At 37.9% G+C, this 19778-nt stretch overlaps 1 protein-coding gene across 3 annotated transcripts in view; it reads left to right on the top strand.

Moving 5' to 3' along the window:
- The window catches only part of LOC138716352 (thyrotropin-releasing hormone-degrading ectoenzyme-like), a 54835-nt gene that overhangs the window by 16959 nt on the left and 18098 nt on the right, over window positions 1–19778 (top strand). For all 3 annotated transcript variants that reach the window (XM_069849341.1, XM_069849342.1, XM_069849343.1), the window contains exons 7-12: window positions 3358–3505; window positions 3624–3741; window positions 5949–6030; window positions 12766–13148; window positions 16867–17129; window positions 18918–19120. In XM_069849341.1, coding sequence (XP_069705442.1) covers window positions 3358–3505; window positions 3624–3741; window positions 5949–6030; window positions 12766–13148; window positions 16867–17129; window positions 18918–19120 — 1197 coding nt within the window. The remainder of the gene's footprint in view (window positions 1–3357; window positions 3506–3623; window positions 3742–5948; window positions 6031–12765; window positions 13149–16866; window positions 17130–18917; window positions 19121–19778) is intronic.

Genomic DNA, 19778 nt, shown 5'->3' with positions numbered 1-19778 from the left:
GTATATAGGCCTACTAGACTGTGGTATTACGGTAACGGCTGATTCATACGTAACAACGCTGCCATCTGCGGAGGATTCGTTCCGCGCTTTTGAGGTTAGTATTGCGTAATGATGCACTTATCGAATTCACAATTCATGTTCTAAATGACGTCCTTGTGATATCTGGCAGGCTGCACATCTCCTGCAGACTTTTCCAATAACTCGCCGCAGTTCGTTCTCCGAAATGGCTCGAATTTCGTGCCAGATATTTTGAGTGAATGTGGGTTATTCCCATAAACTTTACTTTTAACCACTGAGGTGAAACCAAGCATCGTCACTATACGAAATTAAGGTGGAGTCAAGTAGTCCATCATACACTGTTGGAATCACATGCAAAACCTAAGCCTGCTCTGATAATCGAGTTCCCTTAACTTCTGAACTAAACGAAATTTGTAAGGTTTTAATTTTAATTGTTTCGTACCTCTTATCACTGAAGACTGTGACACCCTACCTGCTGAGCTACACGGCGGGATGATGTCGTAGGACTTCTCTCTAGTCAGTGGCAAATTTCATCTCCTCAGTGAGAACACGCTTCATACATATTCGTTTCTTATTCAGTACTGATCCAGTTGTACGAAATTTCTTCACTAAATTGTAGGAAGGCTCTGGCGAGTCAGGGAATGACTGACGGAAGTTTGTTACAACTGTTCTCCAAGATTCGTATTTCACGAAGTTGTCGTAACTAAACACCCGTTGTTCAAGGCTATATTTCATAATGGACACACTACTGCACTCTAAATGTACGGTATGCAACTGCACCCTCACTGTTTGAACGTGTTTACGTAACAGCACGAAACGTACGCGAGCAAGAGGTCTGATCACTGCGATATCGCAGCAGTTACTACGCATACGATTTTCCGCTGACACCGGTCTAGCCCTGGCTGACTCACTCTGTAGTACTTCTGTCTCATAGATTTCGTCAGCTGGTTATTATTAATTGTGAAGCATAAATTCCAAAACATGGCATCACACATGACAAAATATTTCAATTTCAATGTTTATTAATTGATAAAAATGACATAAAATTATATTTATTTTATGCCTTAGCATATTACCGCTCAAACCCATAATTTAAGATACAGTATACATATTTATCACTGGACTTTAGCATTTTCAACAAGCTTTCTTCCATTCTCTGTGCCATGCATTTCTGATGAACGTCTCTTTTTAAATTTAATGTAATTATTCAGGCCTAGAAGACAACAGTTACTAGGTAACGATACAATTATACAAGTGATGTTAATTTTCTAAAGGAGGAACTTTTTGCGTTCCGCCTCGAATCGAAGAGGACTCGGGATTTTTATATGAAAATCGGGACATGTCCAGCCAAAATGGGACATCTTTCAACCCTGGCTACAGTCCAGGACCCCAGTTATATCAGGAAACTGTGCAATATCCTAAGATCCATCCGTAACCTCTCTTCGCTCAACCTGCGACGTGGGACAAGAGCTACTCGAGTATTCCCTCTTAAAATACTGAACATCTCAGTTGCATAGAATCGTAATTGTAAGCAGCCGATCAGGGCTGCTTCTGGGTTATTCCAAATGTTGCAGCAGAAATGACGAGGTAGATTTCATGAACTAAATCCCTCCTGAAATTTTCTGTCACCTAATTCCACGTAAGAACCCCTTTTTCCCACCAATAAAACTTCACGCTCACCATCATCCCTATCCACATAATCCGAGCTCAATAATGATCTTCGAAATAATCAGCTGTGGTTATCTGACAGCTATTACGTTTTACTAGGTCTATTAATAGCTGTTTATTCCCTTTAACCGCTCGAATATGCCCGGCTAGAGATTACCGTGGTTAACCTTTTGTTTATATCCTAACCGAGGTCGATACACTGTAAACATGCTTAACCAGATGTTAGGTGACAATATTAACCAATGACTACACTAACTGACGTTGATGTACAGTTTCCCTGGAAAAGAATGAGACGATTGAATATTCCTAAGTCCCAGAGTAAGACACTGCGCATGGTCGGAGACCAGAGCACTGATACACAAGATAACGAATATTGAGTTACTTAAATGCAGGCTATTTGGTTTATTACTAGCATCGTTCCGAAATTCACTTCAAAAACTGCAAAAAATATGATAATATTACATAAATAAAATATAAATATATACATAAATCGTGTAGTTAAATTGTCAATGGACCTTCATGACTAGATCGACACTCCGCACAGAAAGTAAAGCTTTCGTGTCGTTTCAATAGCTCAGACGCTAAGACTTCTGCATGTTGTATAGAGGAGAGCGAGTTCGATTCTTAGTCTACATTAACGATTTTTTTGTCGAAATAACGTTGAAATAGCTAAGTAATGTTGAAATAGAGTTTTACAAAGTCCTCAGATTAAGTGTTAATGATCACAGACAATACAAAATTACAAATTATAATATTATAAACGTTAATCTAATGAATGCATTTATATATATATATATATATATATATATATATATACATATACAATGTAAATGCATATATATTAATAACTAACAATTAAAATGAATTTAAAAAATATTCCTAAGCCACACAGACAAACTTTTACAAAGGTTTAGAGTCCTTAGGTTATGTCATTTGTTGAGTAATTATTATAATATTTTATTAGTAGCTTTCCCATATGTGTAAGAAATGCACTCGCACAAAACAATTTTTGTTAAAAGTGTTGCTTTGGATTATTTCATTCTCACCCCTTCAGTTGATTTTAACTATTTATGTTAACAGGTCTCTTTTTGTTTCTTATGATTTTTGTTTGAGGAAGAATACTTTTCACTTCCAAGTAAGATTTATTTTTTTTAGACGAGGTTCAGCCCACTTGTAAGGCCCAGAAATTGGGCATAAATTATTCCATATTTTTCGACAAATTAGACAATCAAGGAACTCTGAACAAATTAATTACACCTCAATAAAAAAGCTTTACCTAGGATCGAACACGAGACGTTTCGGTTGTACAGTGGGGAACCGACACGCTACTATATGAGCTACCGAGACAAGACAGTGACAGCAGCAGTCCAGAATGTAGATCCCATAGGAGGCATTTGCCATTCGGTACAGAGAAGCAATGATATTTTGTGACTCGAGCTATGTTGTGAAATCGTGGCCTTAAATGGCTATCTTCTTCGTGATCCTTATTCTGGTCCTTGTCCTTGTTGTGGTCCTTTTAACAATTCTTGGTGTATTTGCCATGGTACTTATTGTTACGTCGATATCGAGTTAACCGCGCTGTAGAACTTTAACTTCCGACAACCAAGAGTCGTCTCATTCCTTTTAAGGGTAACTGTACGTAGCCATAAAACAGTTGGTGCAATGTTCTAGGGAGTACATGGTCAGCGATAACTTCGAAGACCTACACAAGTACCTGGTGATGCAGTGGCTGAGTCATATGGTGACGCCTGAAACCTGGAGTGCCTTTAACGTCAGCGACGTGCTGGCCTCCTATCTTACAACATACGCCCTGAGCCAGGTGAGACTTCCATTTTCCTGCGCTTTAGTTCCTTTCATAGACAAAATCAAGGAAGTTCGAGAGGATAATCTGTACCTTACAAACGATGGACTCAATATTCGCACTTCTCTAATTACAGGTGAGCACCAAGCGGCCAGGGTTTATCGGAGACCCGCGGTCGGTCATGTATGACATTTTTGCCACGAATATTAATGTTTCATCATATGGAGATTTTGTTCCCTATACTAAGGAAAGAGGTAAGTTCTCTGATACTCTTCATAAAAACTCTTGATGCTTTACTCTTCATAAAAACTCTTGATGCTTTAACGGCGATTAGAATGAGAATATTCAGATTGACTTCTCCGACGTATCGGAATAACTTACATATTATTGGATTAGGGAGAAATCGCCCAATATCTAGCATAATTATTATTGGTAAGCTCAAATGAGTTCAACTTATTTAAACCGACTTTTCGAAGTTATTCTGCAATAAATTCTCTAGACTTTCAGACAGAGCACACATTGTAACCCTAATTTGCAGTTAAAAAGAATATCCCCTGACAATTAAGTTCGAGAACTCATCCTACAACCCATCCTACTCATCAACAGCTGATGTCATCAGAGCTCATCTAGCCTACTTTACTCCATTTCGCGTACTTCATATCACAGTGGAACCCCATTACCCTTAGTTTAGTCCCCACTGTTTGTATTAAGACGCAAATAGCTAAAAGCCTGGTTCACAGTACAACATTTTTACAAATAAAGATAATATCTATTAGTAGGTCCAATATTTATAGGAATTTTTTGCTCAAATTAATATATGAAACTATTCTTAACGCAAGAATCATACTTCATACCTTATAGGGTGGTATATGGGTACCGCAAAGTACTGGACAGTATCCAGAATCAGAGGTCAGAGGTTGAAATATAATTTTTCTTGTTTTTAATTCGTAATATTTTAACGCATTTTACTTTATTCCGCATTTACTGAAGCAAAGTAGCAGCTAAAATGGATAAATATAACTTTACCACTTGGGTTAAATTAGTACGTCATGTATACCGAAACAACTAAGCGAAGAAAATATTTCTTGAATTCAGAAACATGAACAGAGTTATTCCAAATTAATAGGCTGAACATAATGTGCGTTTTGTTTTACAAATATAGTTAAACTCTCACTCGTAAAATAAGATAACGTTTGTATGTTGCGTGCTGCTTGTACAATGCACAGTTCCAGAAAAAAAATGATCCGAGTCTTTATGAGAGTTCGCCTGCATGTAGGCTATAATTTACGCACAACTGTCCACAAGTAGCATACATACAGGATCTCTTGTTTACTGCACATGTACAATGCGTTCCATATAGAAAATTAGGCAAGCTATTTTTTTTTCTGGAATTGTACTGTACATTGTTCTCAATGAATACAAATATTCAAACATTCAAGAAACAGAAGGAAAGTCAAACTTTAACAGCATTTTGGTTCACAATGTAAATACGATTAACTCTCGGATAGAAAAATGTTTACATATCGCAAGCTGGATCCTCTCCATTCTTGAGTAAATATTTTCAGTTAAAAAACACAAGGAAATTGTAATAGGGTATTGTTTTAAGTTGACTTATAAAATGTTATTTAATGTAATTCCAGGTTTGGAAAAAAGAGAGGCTTATGTGCAGTTATACAGAGACTTCAGTTCACGACTTAATGTCATAAATAGCACTTTTTCTGCCTAGAGAATTAGGAGATATTAGACGTTTTACTTAGAAAACTTCTAAATTTGCACAGAAACTAGGCTAAATTATAAGATATTGTAAGATTAAATGCTTATAATGTTGAAAGAGATTTACATAATTTAATAAAAGGAGGCTATAGTTTTTTTCTTCATAAAGGACTAGCCTATAAGAAAGGGTAAGGTTGTGTTTGAGGAATCCAAAAATTCTATCACACAAATGAAATATCATTCATAAAAAGACCCGGGGTCCACACCTGTGGAGTAACGGTCAGCACGTCTGGCTGCGAGACCAGGTGGCCCGGGTTCGAATCCCGGTCGGGGCACGTTACCTGGTTGAGGTTGTTTCCGGGTTTTTTCCTCAACCCAAAACGAGCAAATGCTGCGTAGCTTTCGGTGCTGGACCCCGGACTCATTTCACCGGCATTATCACCTTCATATCATTCAGACGCTAAATAACCTAGATGTTGATACAGCGTCGTAAAATAACCCAATAAAAAAAAAGAAAAAAAAAAGACCCGAGTCATAGAAATACTTGTACTGTATTTTGATCTTTAGCTTTTGGGTAACAGTCTTAGCGATAGCTAAAACCAATGGAGAAAAGAACAGACGACTCTATCATCTCGTTTGCAATCCGACACTGAGACGAAACTTGCAAATAGTGAAGGAATTGCACCCTATTATAGATTTAAAAAACAAAATCTTCACCAGGTAAAGTAGCGGTCGTTTTGAATTTCAGGTGTTTGGTTCATGAATATGCTAAACGAATCTCTTGGAGAGCAGACATTTAGGAAGGCACTGGGTCAGTACATCAGAAGCAAGTAAGTATCATCAAGATCACGTAGATAACTTCATCATCATAAATAATCATAATCATCCTTCAGTATTCAGGCTTTTCGTTGGCTATTTGCTCCATAGAATATTCATAGTAGAATTATATTGGGGTTTATTTCTTTTGGAAGATGACAGTACCTAGTTCAGAGTTTCTTTCTGTACCTGTGATGAGGATACTTCAGAATTACAAGGAGTTGCAGGAGAAATAGGAGTACCCTTAAGTAACCTGTCCAGATACTGCCTTTGACAATTATTGTGAAGGAATGTAAAGAATTTTCAGGAGGAAATTTTATCATATTTATTATTTGTTCCAATGAGACAAAGTCAAATTAGCCTAGGTTAATATTTTAGTTACATCAAAATTTTGGTAATAAAATAGATTTTGTTTTCCTTTAACATATAAACATGTATTATTTACCGTATAATGTTTCGAATTGAAATGTTTCCCTGACAAAATCTTTTGGTCTCAAGAACATTTAGTGGAAATTTTTACGATCAAATGCTGTTTTTCGACTTGCTCTTGAATAACTTGCTTTCATAATACTGCAGTTTACTTGATAGTAAGCAACATACTTAGATTACCGTCAAAACTATTAAAAATCTGTAAATATTTTTCACTTTTAAAATTTTCAATTTTTGTGAACATAAATTAATATTGCAAGCGATTTAGGTATCCCGTGCAACAGTGTTTGAGATCAACTGTAGAAAATCAATAATTTGACTATTCCAATCATAGTAATTCACAAGGAGAAATGAGGGAAAATACAAGGGAAAAGAGAAATACAAGGAGGAACAGGAGGAATAAAAGGAGAAAGAAGGTGAATACAAAGAAGAACATGGGGAATACAAGGAGGAACAAGGGGAATACAAGGAAGGATAGGGAGAATACAAGTAGAACAAGAGAAACAGAAATAAAACAAGGAAAATGCAAGGAAAATAAGAGGCGTGAATGAATACTCTTAATGAAGAAAGTGACGTGCATATACAGAAAAGGTATGTCCACATCTGATTGCGTTTGATCAGAGTTCACAGCTAGATCGGCGATTTCCTTTCTAGTAAATGTAAAGCGACAGATTTAGTTCAACTATAGTATTTCCTTTACGATATTGTTATAACACGTAACAAATATTTTATAAGATGATCATAGTTCATAGACCAATAAAGTGCTTCATGGTAATTATAACCTGAGGCACAACGTGAACTCATAATGTGAAGTATTTACGTCAGATAACGACTGTTACTAAATGGTTTCCCTTATGATGTTTGAAATTATGGCGCATACGATCACATATTTTGCTGCATGCTAACAATACGTAATTTAACATAGCACGGCACCGACAGCGTATTCTGCACAGAATCTGGCTAATCAACTACTCTGTTCCCATCTGTATTTTTGGGTTATGTTGTAAGTTATTTTGTAGCAGCATATAATTACACAACTTGCTTGTCATCTTATCATACCACATTGTCAGCGGTCAGTGCTCGTCTCCACATTCCTTTTCGACAGCCTTTGTTAGTTTTACAACGGCTTCATATATAGCATTTTCTTTTCGTGTTTAGCAAAACAGCTCGTTTCCAACCAAATATTCGAAAATATACAATAGGTTGTGCTTTGAGACAAGGGACTAATTAACGTCGCGTTCTGGACTCCATAAAATGAGGTTTTTTGTTCTGCAGGATGAGCTTAGGACGAAGTGCATTTGTCTACGTATGGAGTCTTCTTGTATGGAATGAGGATTAGGCATAAAATCATGATGTCCGAAATTAAAATGCCTACGGAATTCTCTTTTAACAGCCTTGTAACTATAATTATTTTTAACTCTTGATTGAAAATGCATGTTGTGCACCGTTCCACTGCTTCAAGGTGGCTGATATTGCGTAAATGTAACACGTTCGGCAATATAACGACAGACAGCAGCACATTCTATCTGGCACTGCACTCACGTATCGCGTACTTCAAAATTACTTGTTTCCCTGGTGAAGCACGGCAACGACTCTTATAAAGAAAAAACTACTTATGCTTTCTTTGCGGCCTATACAGGGTGTTAAAAAAAGGATCCAATATTTTAGGAGGTGATAGTATACATCAAAACAAGAAAATAATATCTAATAAACATGGGTTCTACAAGACATACTTTCTGAGATCTGAACACTTGTTCATAGGAGGTGCTCAATGTGACGTCCATTCATGCCAATGCATTTCTCTGCTCTACATTACAGCAGACTACCAGATAATCATATCGTAGTTGACACCCCTGGCATGGAATAATGATACGTCGCAAGGAATATTGAAAACAAAAGTCTGGTTGCGGATATGAGCGGGGTTCAGCAGAGATGGTGTTGTGAATTTTCGTAATCAGTATGTGTAGGGTGATGAAAATCCCCATGCAGTTGAAGAAACAAGGCATCAGCACCGATTGTCAATCAACGTATGGGCAGGCATTCTTGGTGATAGATTAATAGGGTCATACGTGCTACCACCAGGGGCGTATTTTTATGACTACCGGGGCTACCGGCGGTAGCCCAAGGAAATTACAAAAGAAAAAGTTTATAATATAACATAATGTAATAATTTTGTATTATTAGTTTTACCACAGTAATTAAAATTAAAGTAATTGTTAGATTTATATGCGCTCTCTGCTCTCGAAAAGAAACAAGTTGTCAAGGCGGCATCACTGGAGAAACCGCTTGCTACGTGAGGTAGTCTGTGACCGTACCGCGCACGCTGTCCGGTCGCACAACTGCCCGTCCCCACCGCTCTCTTCTGTTTCCATCGTGCAGTGTAGGCGGGTGAGTTGCCGCTCTCGTGATCGGTTTCTTCGCAGACGCGAAGCAGCAATACGCTTAGCACGCTAGCTCATGAATGTAATTGTGTTCTTGCAGTGCACTATTTTAAATTTGTGATTTGTTCGAGTGTCTAAGAGTTATATTAATTGTGAATCATTAAGTTTTTAATTTCCCAATTAAGTGATATTGTGAAAAATATGGCAGAACAAGTTTCTGGAGAGGTTTGTGTTGAAAATGACTGTGTAATAGAAGGTTTATTAAAAGTGCCTTTTAACCGTCGTACATACAACGAGGAAGTTGAAATTGTGAAAATGGAAAGACCAACTCCTGAGTTAAATTTGTCCATGGACGTAAAAGAAAAACAGCGTGACTACACACGCCATTTCACTTCAACATCATATGGTAAGTGGAATTGGTTGTGTGGTAGTTCTAAACTGTCTAAACTATTTTGCTGGCCATGTTTGTTATTTAGCCGCGAAACTAATGTGTGGTCAAAAGAGGGTTTTCTAATATGAACTCCCTTCGAACGGCAGTCCTAAAACACGACAAATCAAAAGCTCATATTTGTAGTAGCATGAACTTTGCAAACTTTGGGAAGACAAGAATTGATTTACAGCTAGATAAGCAAAAAGCTCTAATATCAACCAACACAATGCTCCTGTGGAAAAAAAAATCGGAGATTTTACTGCATCTTATTAATGCAGTCTGCTTTCTAGGAAAACAAGAATTGGCTTTTCGGGATCATAATGAGAGTGTGGAATCAGACAATAGAGGAAATTATATTGAATATAAGTGAATTTGACCATTTACTGGCCAATCATCTTGAGAGTTCAACAGTATTTCGTGGTACTTCTCCCGCAATTCAGAATGACTTAATATTTGCTATAAGTGGGGTTATGATAAAGAACATAAAATCTGAAATAGAAGAAGCACCTTTTGCGGCCATTGTTGTTGATGAAACAAGTGATTGCTCTAATCAGAGTCAATTGTCCACTGTTTTAAGATACGTCGACAGTACTGCCAATGTTCAAGAACGGTTTATAGGATTCACAAATGTCAGTTCGGGCAAAATTGCTGCTGCTTGGTTTCAGCATGTGGAAGGTGTTATAGCAGAATACAATGTCGGCAATAAGTTAATTGTACAGACATACGATGGTGCTTCAGTTATGGCGGGAAATATTAATGGCTTAAAAACAAAAGTTCAAGGAAAGTATCCTCAAGCACTATTTGTCCATTGTTACAGCCATGTTCTCAATTTAGTTTTGCAACAAACTACTTCATCCATTCCAGAATGCCCCATTTTTTTTTCAAAACTCTGTCGGGTTTAGCTGCATTTTTCTCATCATCTCCTAAAAGATCAGAAAAACTCAAGAATTTATGAAAAAGAAACTCCCAAAAGTAGCACCAACTAGATGCAATTTTACATCTCGGCTTGTAAATACAGTAAAGTAATACAGAGAACAACTGGCTGCTTTCTTTGAAAATATCATTTGTAATGACTCTGAAGAAAACTGGGTTGATGATGTAATTGTGCAGGCTCAAGGATATTTGTATTTTTTTCACACAGTTTCAGATTATATTTCTTCTTGAAGTCAATGCTAGAGTGTTCGCACATACAGATGTGCTCTACAATATTCTTCAGACAAAAAGTCAAGACATAGCATACTGCTTGCAAGAGGTATCAAAGTTAAAAAATACTATATTCGAGTTCAGACGTAGTGGGTTTCCGTCCATATGGAGTAATATGGAAAATGAAAATTATTCAGCCAATACAATGGAACCACCATTAAAGCGAAGAAAAGGAGATGGTGAATTGAAATACAGGCAGCTGTACTACAGCATACTAGATCGTATGCACATGGAAATTACTGACAGATTTTCTGATTATGGAAAGCTTCAGTTCACATATCTTCTAGATTCTCAAAAATTTTCTGCTTATAGAGAAAACTTCCCGAAAGAGGCAATAAACAAATTATTTCAGTCCTATAACAGTCACTTTGATCAAGTAAGTTTGAAAAATGAATTAAGTGTAATATATTCAGCAGAGGTCTTTGATTTTTCGAACAAACCTATCCATGAAATATTATCTGCCATATATGAAAACCAGCTGAATCAAGTTATTCCTGAAGTCCTTAAATTGGCAACATTAATTGTGACAATACCAGCTACGTCAGCATCAGTAGAAAGAACATTTTCTGCGTTGAAGAGAATAAAATCCTACTGCAGATCAACTCATACATAAGAACGTTTATCCGGCTTGGCACTGATGTCCATTGAAAAGTCATTTCTACAGAAACTTCGCAAGCGGCCCAACTGTAATTTCAATGACGAAGTCATCGAAGTATTTTCGTCCCAATCAAGACGTCTGGAATTCATATATAAATAGGTAAGGAATTTTATTATAGGGACTTTAAAATATATTTTGTGTAATAATAGGGTCAGTGGTAGCCCAGGCCCTTAAACCAGTATACGCCACTGGCTATCACAGACATTAACTGGGGATCGTTATCACGACTTTCTTATTAACGCATTAAAACCAAGGAGAAAAACAAAACGTGAAGCAGATACAGAAGCGGACTAAGGATTAGGGAAACAGCTGGAAGTGTCTGAGGTCAGGAGCATAGACAAGACTAATGGAGGAAATACAAGAGAAGACATGAGAAGAACGAGTGAAGGAATGAAGCGACTACCAGATATTAGTGATTGTGAGGACAGAATAGATAGAGCTTTGGAGAGGTTATTATCGAAGAAGAAGAGTGCTAAAAAGTGAGTGCAAGAAAGTTAGGGGTGGTAATAGTGTAAGAAAAGGAACAGAGAAGACGGTGTTAAGTGTAAGAAGATAGGGTAAGAGTGTAATAAGATAGACTGTCAAACAATGAATACAAGAGAATTAAAGTGAAAAAAAGAAAACATCTGAACAAATGTGAAGTGGAATGAGAGAGAAATTGCAAGTGTAATTACGTGAATTAGATATTTCGTGTTTTTCAATGTTATGGGTTGGGAGTAGTATCAGGGATACTATAACTGTAGGAGTATGATAGAAATAAATATACGGAAAGAGATAATAAAATAGGAAATTTAGGAGTGAAGCGAAAAGAAAGAGAGAAATATGTGAATAAACAGAGGATAGAAAAAAATAAGTGATGTAAGTGTTGTAAAATAGAGTAAACGGAAAAAGTCAGCAAGTAATGAGGAGAAAATAGCGGGAAAACAATGATTAAGAGTAGGTAGGATTTGAGGGTAGAGAAGAAAATAAATAAATAATGCAAATTATTAAGGAAGGGAGATGCAATATTTAATAGGTGAGAGAGAAATGGAAGGGGGACAGTCTAGGTAGGAGGGAGAGAATAGAAGAGGATAGAGGGGGAAGGACATATAGCAATTCAGTCATAACAGAACATTAGAAAGTAATCAGGAAATTCTCGGCAAAGAATACATTAATAGAAAAGAGTTATATGTATTAAAGGGATGGTGGATCGAAAAACAGAAATGTGAAGGTCCACCATAACTGTGAATTGTAAAGCTGACTGACAAATAAATATATCATATTAACGTATTAAAACAAATTTCAAGAGTGCGTGATTCCTTACGCTGAAGGGCAGAGGAATGCATTGTCATGAATGGATGTTACATTGAGCACCTCCTATGATCAAATGTTCAGATCTCAGAAAGTATGCGTTGTAGGTCCCATGTTTATTAGATATTATTTTCTTGTTTTGATGCATATTCGCACCTCCTAAAATATTGGATACTTGTTTTTAACACTCTGTATTTCCGGTCAAGCACCATTATTTATTAATAGACTTATTAACCCAAAGAGGGATGTAACCCCGAGAGAGTAGCTGCTGCGCAAGCAAGAACGTTACATTTTCATACTGCATTTGAACCATTATCTACATTAATAGTACCGGTCATTGTGATTGCTTACCTTTCAGCATGTACACCACAGTCACGAAGGACACACTATGGTCCGTTATGAAGCAGCAGGCCCTCGAGGACGGCACGCTGCCCAGCAACGTGAGCCTGCAGCAAGTGGCCGACTCGTGGCTGGTTCCAGACTGCCTGCGCTACCCCGTGTTGACGGTGACGCGAAATTACGACGACCGTTCTGCGTCGCTGGAGCAGCACGTGTTCAGCACCGAACTGCCGCGCTCACTGAAGTTAAGCGAACAGGCCTTGCTGTGGTGGCTGCCTATAGAGTACATCAGCCCGGGCACAACCGTCCCTCATCTTGCTTCGTGGATGGGAACGTACTACCAAGAGATTTCCGGCCTTCCAGAAGAGGACGAATACATCGTGGTCAACCCCACGGACGCAGGTCAGCTGTAACACAATAAAATGCATTGCCGAGTTAAAGATTTTGTTTCACGAATCCTTGCCGTGGTTCATATCGTAGTCCTTATCGTGTTCTTTGTTGTCTTTGTCATGATTCTTAACTTTGTACTTGTCTTTTGTCATAGTCCTTACAGTAAGTGGCCCATGTCTTTCTCGTGGTCTTTTTTTTGCCTTTTTATGTTTCTTATCGTGGTCGTTGCCGTAGTCCTTGTAAGCATCCTTATCATGGTTCTTTTTGTCTTTGTCATGGTCCTTATCGTGCTCCATGTCTTTGTCGTTTTCTTTGTTGCCTTTGTCATATTCCTTATCGTGGTCGTTGTTATGGTCCTTGTAAGAATCCTTATCGTGGCCTTTATTGTATTGGTGGCCCTTGTCGTGCTTCTTGTTGCCTTTGTCATGATTCTTAACGTTGTACTTGTCTTTTGTCATAGTCCTTACAGTAAGTGGCCCATGTCTTTCTCTTGGTCTTTTTTTGCCGTTTTCATGTTCCTTATCGTGGTCGTTGCCGTAGTCCTTTAGGCATTCTTACATGGTTCTTTTTGTCTTTGTCATGGCCCTTATCGTGCTCCATGTCTTTGTCGTTTTCTTTGTTGCCCTTGTCAAATTCCTTATTGTGGTTGTTGTTATGGTCCTTGTAAGAATCCTTATCCTGGTCTCTGTTGTCTTGGTGGCCCTTGTCGTGGTTCTTGTTGCCTTTGTCATGTTTTATCGTTGTCTTTGTCTTATCGTGCTCCATGTCTTCGTCGTTTTCTTTGTTGCCCTTGTCATATTCCTTATCGTGGTCGTTGTTATGGTCCTTGTAAGAATCCTTATCGTGGTCTCTGTTGTATTGGTGGCCCTTGTCGTGGTTCTTGTTGCCTTTGTCATGTTTCTATCGTTGTCTTTGTCTTATCGTGCTCCATGTCTTCGTCGTTTTCTTTGTTGCCCTTGTCATATTCCTTATCGTGGTCGTTGTTATGGCCCTTGTAAGGATCCTTATCGTGGTCTCTGTTGTCTTGGTGGCCCTTGTCGTGGTTCTTGTTGCCTTTATCATGTTTCTATCGTTGTCTTTGTCTTATCGTGCTCCATGTCTTCGTCGTTTTCTTTGTTGCCTTTGCATATTCCTTATCGTGGTCGTTGTTATGGTCCTTGTAAGAATCCTTATCGTGGTCTCTGTTGTCTTGGTGGCCCTTGTCTTGATTCTTGTTCCCTTTGTCATGTTTCTATCGTTGGCCTCGTGCGCACACACACTCTTTCTCTCTCTCTCTCTATCGCTCTCTCTAAATCCTTTTCTCAATATCTCATATCTCTCTCGCTATTACTCACTCTCCCTCAATCTCTCTCTCATCTCCATCTCTCTCTCTCCCACCTTCACACTGTCCCCCTCATCCCCCTCTCCATCTCCTTCCTTCTCCCCTCCTCACCCTCTCTCTCTCTCTCTCTCTGACATGATTAATTCCAATCAGAAAATTTATCGAAATCTGTGATTATTAAAGCTAATTTCAGTAATATAAAATATGTAACACATCTCACGTTAGACAACGCTGTTCGTACACTGGGCGTATAGACTTGTAGCACTTCTTGCCGCAGAAGCTAGAAGGAAGTCTAATAATTCCATTTTGAGATACGATGAGCTGAATGTAATAATGAACTATTCAGAAGGATCATTTCTTTAATTGGTTAGTTTTCTGAAGCTAAAAGTGTGTTGTTAATTGCTTTGTACAGATTTTATTTTTAAATTTTAAATTAAAAATTACATAATTCTTACGTACTTATCACAACAATTGTTACAAATCATACGACTTTAAGAACTTGATTCTTTACAGTTTAATTATGCATCCTAATGTAGAATCTTAAAGAATTTACAAGAGTGAGTGGCGTGATTTGTAACAATTGTGATAAATGCGTAAGAAAAATGTAATTCTGTACTATAAAAACCTCCCTAAAACGAAACGCGCTCGTTCCAGAATTTTTTTTTTCCTTTTTCACAGGTTTTCGTTTTGCAAAGGGTTGAGTTTTGGCAAAACTAAGAACAGACTACTGCAATATACTCACTGTAGGAAGAACAATAATTTGAAATAAAAGTTACTATAGTACATGCAAAGTGAATTTTATTTTCATAATTATTAACTTACGTAATTGCAGCCTCTCTCTCTCTCTCTCTCTCTCTCTCTCCCTCTCTCTCTATGCCCTAGTTTCTTGGGCTCCACATTTCTTTTGAAGTGCATTTCCGCGACTTTTTTTTTTTTAAGGGGACGTTGTAGGATTTCCTTTGCGTCCTGCATCAATTCAGAGTGTAAATTGCGCACTGATCCATCGGTGTGTAAAACTGAAGTTGTGTTTGGTGGAAAATAGATTAACTTCACGTTAGACAAATCTATTTTTGGATGGCAGATAGCATTGTCTAAAAACAGTAGGACCTTACGACCTTGACATTTCATTGCTCCATTGAAAGAATTTTTTATTTTTATTTTAGTATGTTATTTTACGACGCTTTATCAACATCTCTGGTTATTTAGCGTCTGAATGAGATGGTGATAATGCCGGTGAAATGAATCCAGGGTCCAACACCGAAAGATACCCAGCATTTGCTCATATTGGGTTGAGGGAAAACCCCGGAATAGACATCAACCAGGTAACTTGTCCCGACCGGGAATCGAACCCGGGCCACCTCGTTTCGCGGCTAGACGCGCTAACCGTTACTCCACAGGTGTGGATTCCATTGAAAGAATGAAGCCACTCTTCCATGGTAGAACTGGTCATCTAGGCTTTTTTATTAAATCGCACAGTTTTACTTTATTCGCACTGTTATTTAACACTGTATTGGCATAGTAACACAAAATTCAGAATAAATAAACAAAAATGTGAAACTAAATTGACATTACACTACAATTATTCACAGTTTTATTCTATTCGCACTGTCCTTTATCACTGCATTGGCTTCTTAGCTCAAAACTGAGAATAAATGAACAAAAATGCAAGAGGGTTGGAAGAAGTAACGGTACAGGGGGTCAGTAACCTGCTCAGGTATTTGACAATAAGCAGAGAATAGTGACAAAGTTAGAGAAGCTTCACTCCGAACGCCTGACAAAGAATAGCGAAAGTCTTCCAAATCATTACAAAAAAAAAAATATATATATATATATGTCATGCTTCGTACAGTATTATCGCAAAATTAAAAATGGTTTGAAAGAATTTAGCAACAGTTACGCTTAAAATTATCTCTTTAGTCAGTTTTTTTTAATCTAAATGGTGCCAAAAATGGTTCCGTTTTCGCGTTAGAGAGTTTTCCGTTTTAAAGTATTATTTTACAGAGGAAATCATTCCGTTCCCAAATTTCTTTTTCGTTTGTGCAGGATTCCTTTTTTGTACGTTTTAACAAGGTTTTACTGTAGTTAGAAATAGAAAAAAAAAATTCTGTACGCAGCAACTATGGAATTGACAACACATTTTTAGTTTCGGAATACTAGCTAATTGAAGAAATGATACTCCTGAAAAGTTCATTTTTTTATCTGTAATATTCTTTTACCCTTAAAACTAAAGAATAATGGTATTTTACTAACAACTTCAAATTAATGTAACTCTGAAAATACCGAGATTACGACACATGTTTATATGACATTTTTTGCTCAGAATGTCTTGGGAAATAAGCTCCGTGAGTGGCGGTAAATCCTAGTGAATCACCCTGTATGTATTGTACATTGTATAAATTGACTCGGCAGGCATGTTCCTGGTGAACTACGACCCGCACAACTGGCGACTGCTGAAGCGGGACTTCTTCCAGCTACCCAATAAAACGCGCGAGAAGCTGATGAACGACGTGCTGCTGTTGGCTAACGGTGGCGAACTGGACTACAAAACGGCGCTCAACTTCACGCTGAACTTGTTCGACGAGACCGACTACTCCGTCCGGACACCCCTGCCAAACCAAATACGCAACATTGAGGCCTTGTACTCCTTCACACCCGTAGAAGAGAAGTTCAAAGTAAGTGGTTCTGTCTCGTAACTATTTTCATCATACGATTTCAAGCAGTCAATTGTTTTTGTTGTTGTTTATTTTCTCTTTTAAGTACTATTGCAGTGTACAAATCTTTCTGTTTAGTTTCTGGCTTTTTGGTGAATGTGTAGAATTTCCATGTCTGTGTTGATGTCTCTGTAGGTGTGGTTAGCATTTGTGATGTGTTCTGCATATTTGGAAGTGTTTTGTAATTTTGTTATGGCTGCGATTGTTCTTTGTAATGTGTTTGAAATGATCTGCCTGTCTGTCCTATGTAGAAGTTGTTGCAGGTGTTTCATTTGAGTTTCTATACGTCTGTGTGATTGCAAGTAATATAAAGTATATACATTAACAGTCTTACTAATAAACCGTGTTAGGTTTTTATACGAGACTTATGCAGAGTTGAGACAGAAAACGTTACTAATAAACCATACATAAGCGATGGACGTATAAACAGGCTGTAACTATACAATGGGAAATGCTTTGCAGTAGTTATATACACGAAACCCCTTGTTTAAGCGTTGTATATAGAGAAAAAATGGCCGCCCCTCTAACAGCTGTTCGTATCGACTGACATTTTATGATGATGGTTGCCTTGTAACCACAGAAGAACAAACCAAAGAGCACAGAAAAATTAGAATAATATTGCTGCAGCTTGTACTCTTTGACCAAAATATAGTGTGGTAATCGATTAGAGCCAGTTATACTATCGATACTTAACACGCCACACTAGAGCGCTCTACCGGATGCAATAGAGAACCTCAGATATTCTATTATCTTTCGTAACGAAGTAATGACGAAACTATGACGTAGCTGTGTAACAGTTGTGCTGTTATACACAACGTACGTAGTGATTATTAGTAAGGAATTTACACACGACGTATAAACGAGCTACTCATTGTATAAGTATATGACAGTTAAACGTCTGTAAATAGAGTTTTTATTAGTAAGACCGTAAAACTAAATAATGTATCAGTCTTCATTAAACTATGGTATTCACTTAACTCTAACCCTTGCTTTCTCCGTTTTTAATAAATGACGCTTGGTTCACTATGGCTCTGAATCCTTCAATTGTTAGATCTCTTAAAATATCTTTATGCAGGCCAAAAGATTTACAGAAGTTGACTAGGAATCGGGGTATGTTTCCACGAGCTCCTATCATTAGTCCCGTAATGATGATGGATTCCAGATGATTTCACTAGCCGCTTGCCCGACACATTACCTGACCTAGGCAAAGCCGACAAAACTAAAGATAATAATTGGAGGGAGAAAGTAGAACTGTAAGCAGATGCTATAAGTATCCTACAAGCAAAACTCAGCTCGAACTCCTCGCGGCGCGCATGCTATACCCCCCCTGCAGTAATTTTGAGAGCATGCTGGGAACGCGAGCATACGTCATCTGCGCGAGACAGTCACGCCCGCTGGTTTCTGCGCACTGAGTTTTCCTTGTTGGATGCATATAGTACCACCTCCCCTGTAGTAGAAAATCAGGAAATAAGTGCAATTTTTTATTTGCTTTGCATATAGTATGTGAAGGTATGAAAGAATAGTAACAACTGCCGATTGCCTCCCAATAGCACAAACGATCTCTTTGGGAAGAGCTGAGTTGGGAAAAACTGAGAGAGTAAAGCCTGGATATCTGATATTGTTCTAGAAGAACAATACAAGTGAATTCAATCATTTTGGAGAGTGTTGCTCTTTTGAGCGAGAGATCTCAATGATACCATTAGTCGTGGTTCCTAAACACTTGTTGAAACTATGTGTTTTGTTCCTCAGATGTATTTGCGGCGTATGATGCTGTCGCATGGGTTCGACCCCTCGATACAACCGGACTACCAGAAAGATAGCAACTATGCCAACTACTGGTACTTGGCGAGAGAGCTGTTGTTGAAAGTGGGCTATCAACCAAAAGTCGACGAGGGACATGAGCACCTGCAACAAATCATGCCAACCTTCCTTGTCAACGACACTAGCTCTGGGTAAGTTGTGCTTGTTGACTCAGGCTTACATTATGGGTTTTGTCTGGCTGTTTATTTGTCTAAGAAATTCGAAGGAGTTAACCTCTTGAAAAAAAAAAAAGAAGAGTGAATTATTTTCTAGATAGGTGATAGGAATAACAGGTATGAAACAACTGGGGTAATATTACGGGGGAAATTGTAGAAGTATGAGAGAATGTTCCAATCTTTTCTTGCTGTACGAGGTTTTTGATTTTGCGCAATCTCGAAGGATTAGAAACAGTTCTGGAAACCAGACCTTGGGAATGGACCCTACCAATAATTTCCCTCTCCTTTATACTGTACTCACATCACAGAAACCACACATCACGTTAATCAACATGAATGTCTGAAATCTTACAGACTTCATCAGAAATCACCCTAAGTAGTAAACATGCTTCTAGATTACCGATTTCAGTAATTATGTCTGGGTTACGGTAACTTATAAAGCGAAGTGTAGCACACAGTCAAATTATACAATGCCAAAAGCTTAGTGTCATTTTGAAAGAAAAAAATTGTTTTACAGCTCTTTACTTACTGTAGCCAACTTTCTCCCATTTCCATCACGAGTTATCTGTCGTACATGCAGACAGGTAAAAAAGAAACTCCGTCACTAATACTGGGGATCCAGGCAACATTTGTA

Source organism: Periplaneta americana, chromosome 16 (assembly GCF_040183065.1).
Source record: "Periplaneta americana isolate PAMFEO1 chromosome 16, P.americana_PAMFEO1_priV1, whole genome shotgun sequence".
Classification (NCBI taxonomy): domain Eukaryota; kingdom Metazoa; phylum Arthropoda; class Insecta; order Blattodea; family Blattidae; genus Periplaneta; species Periplaneta americana.
This window is presented reverse-complemented; position numbering and strand designations above follow the sequence as displayed.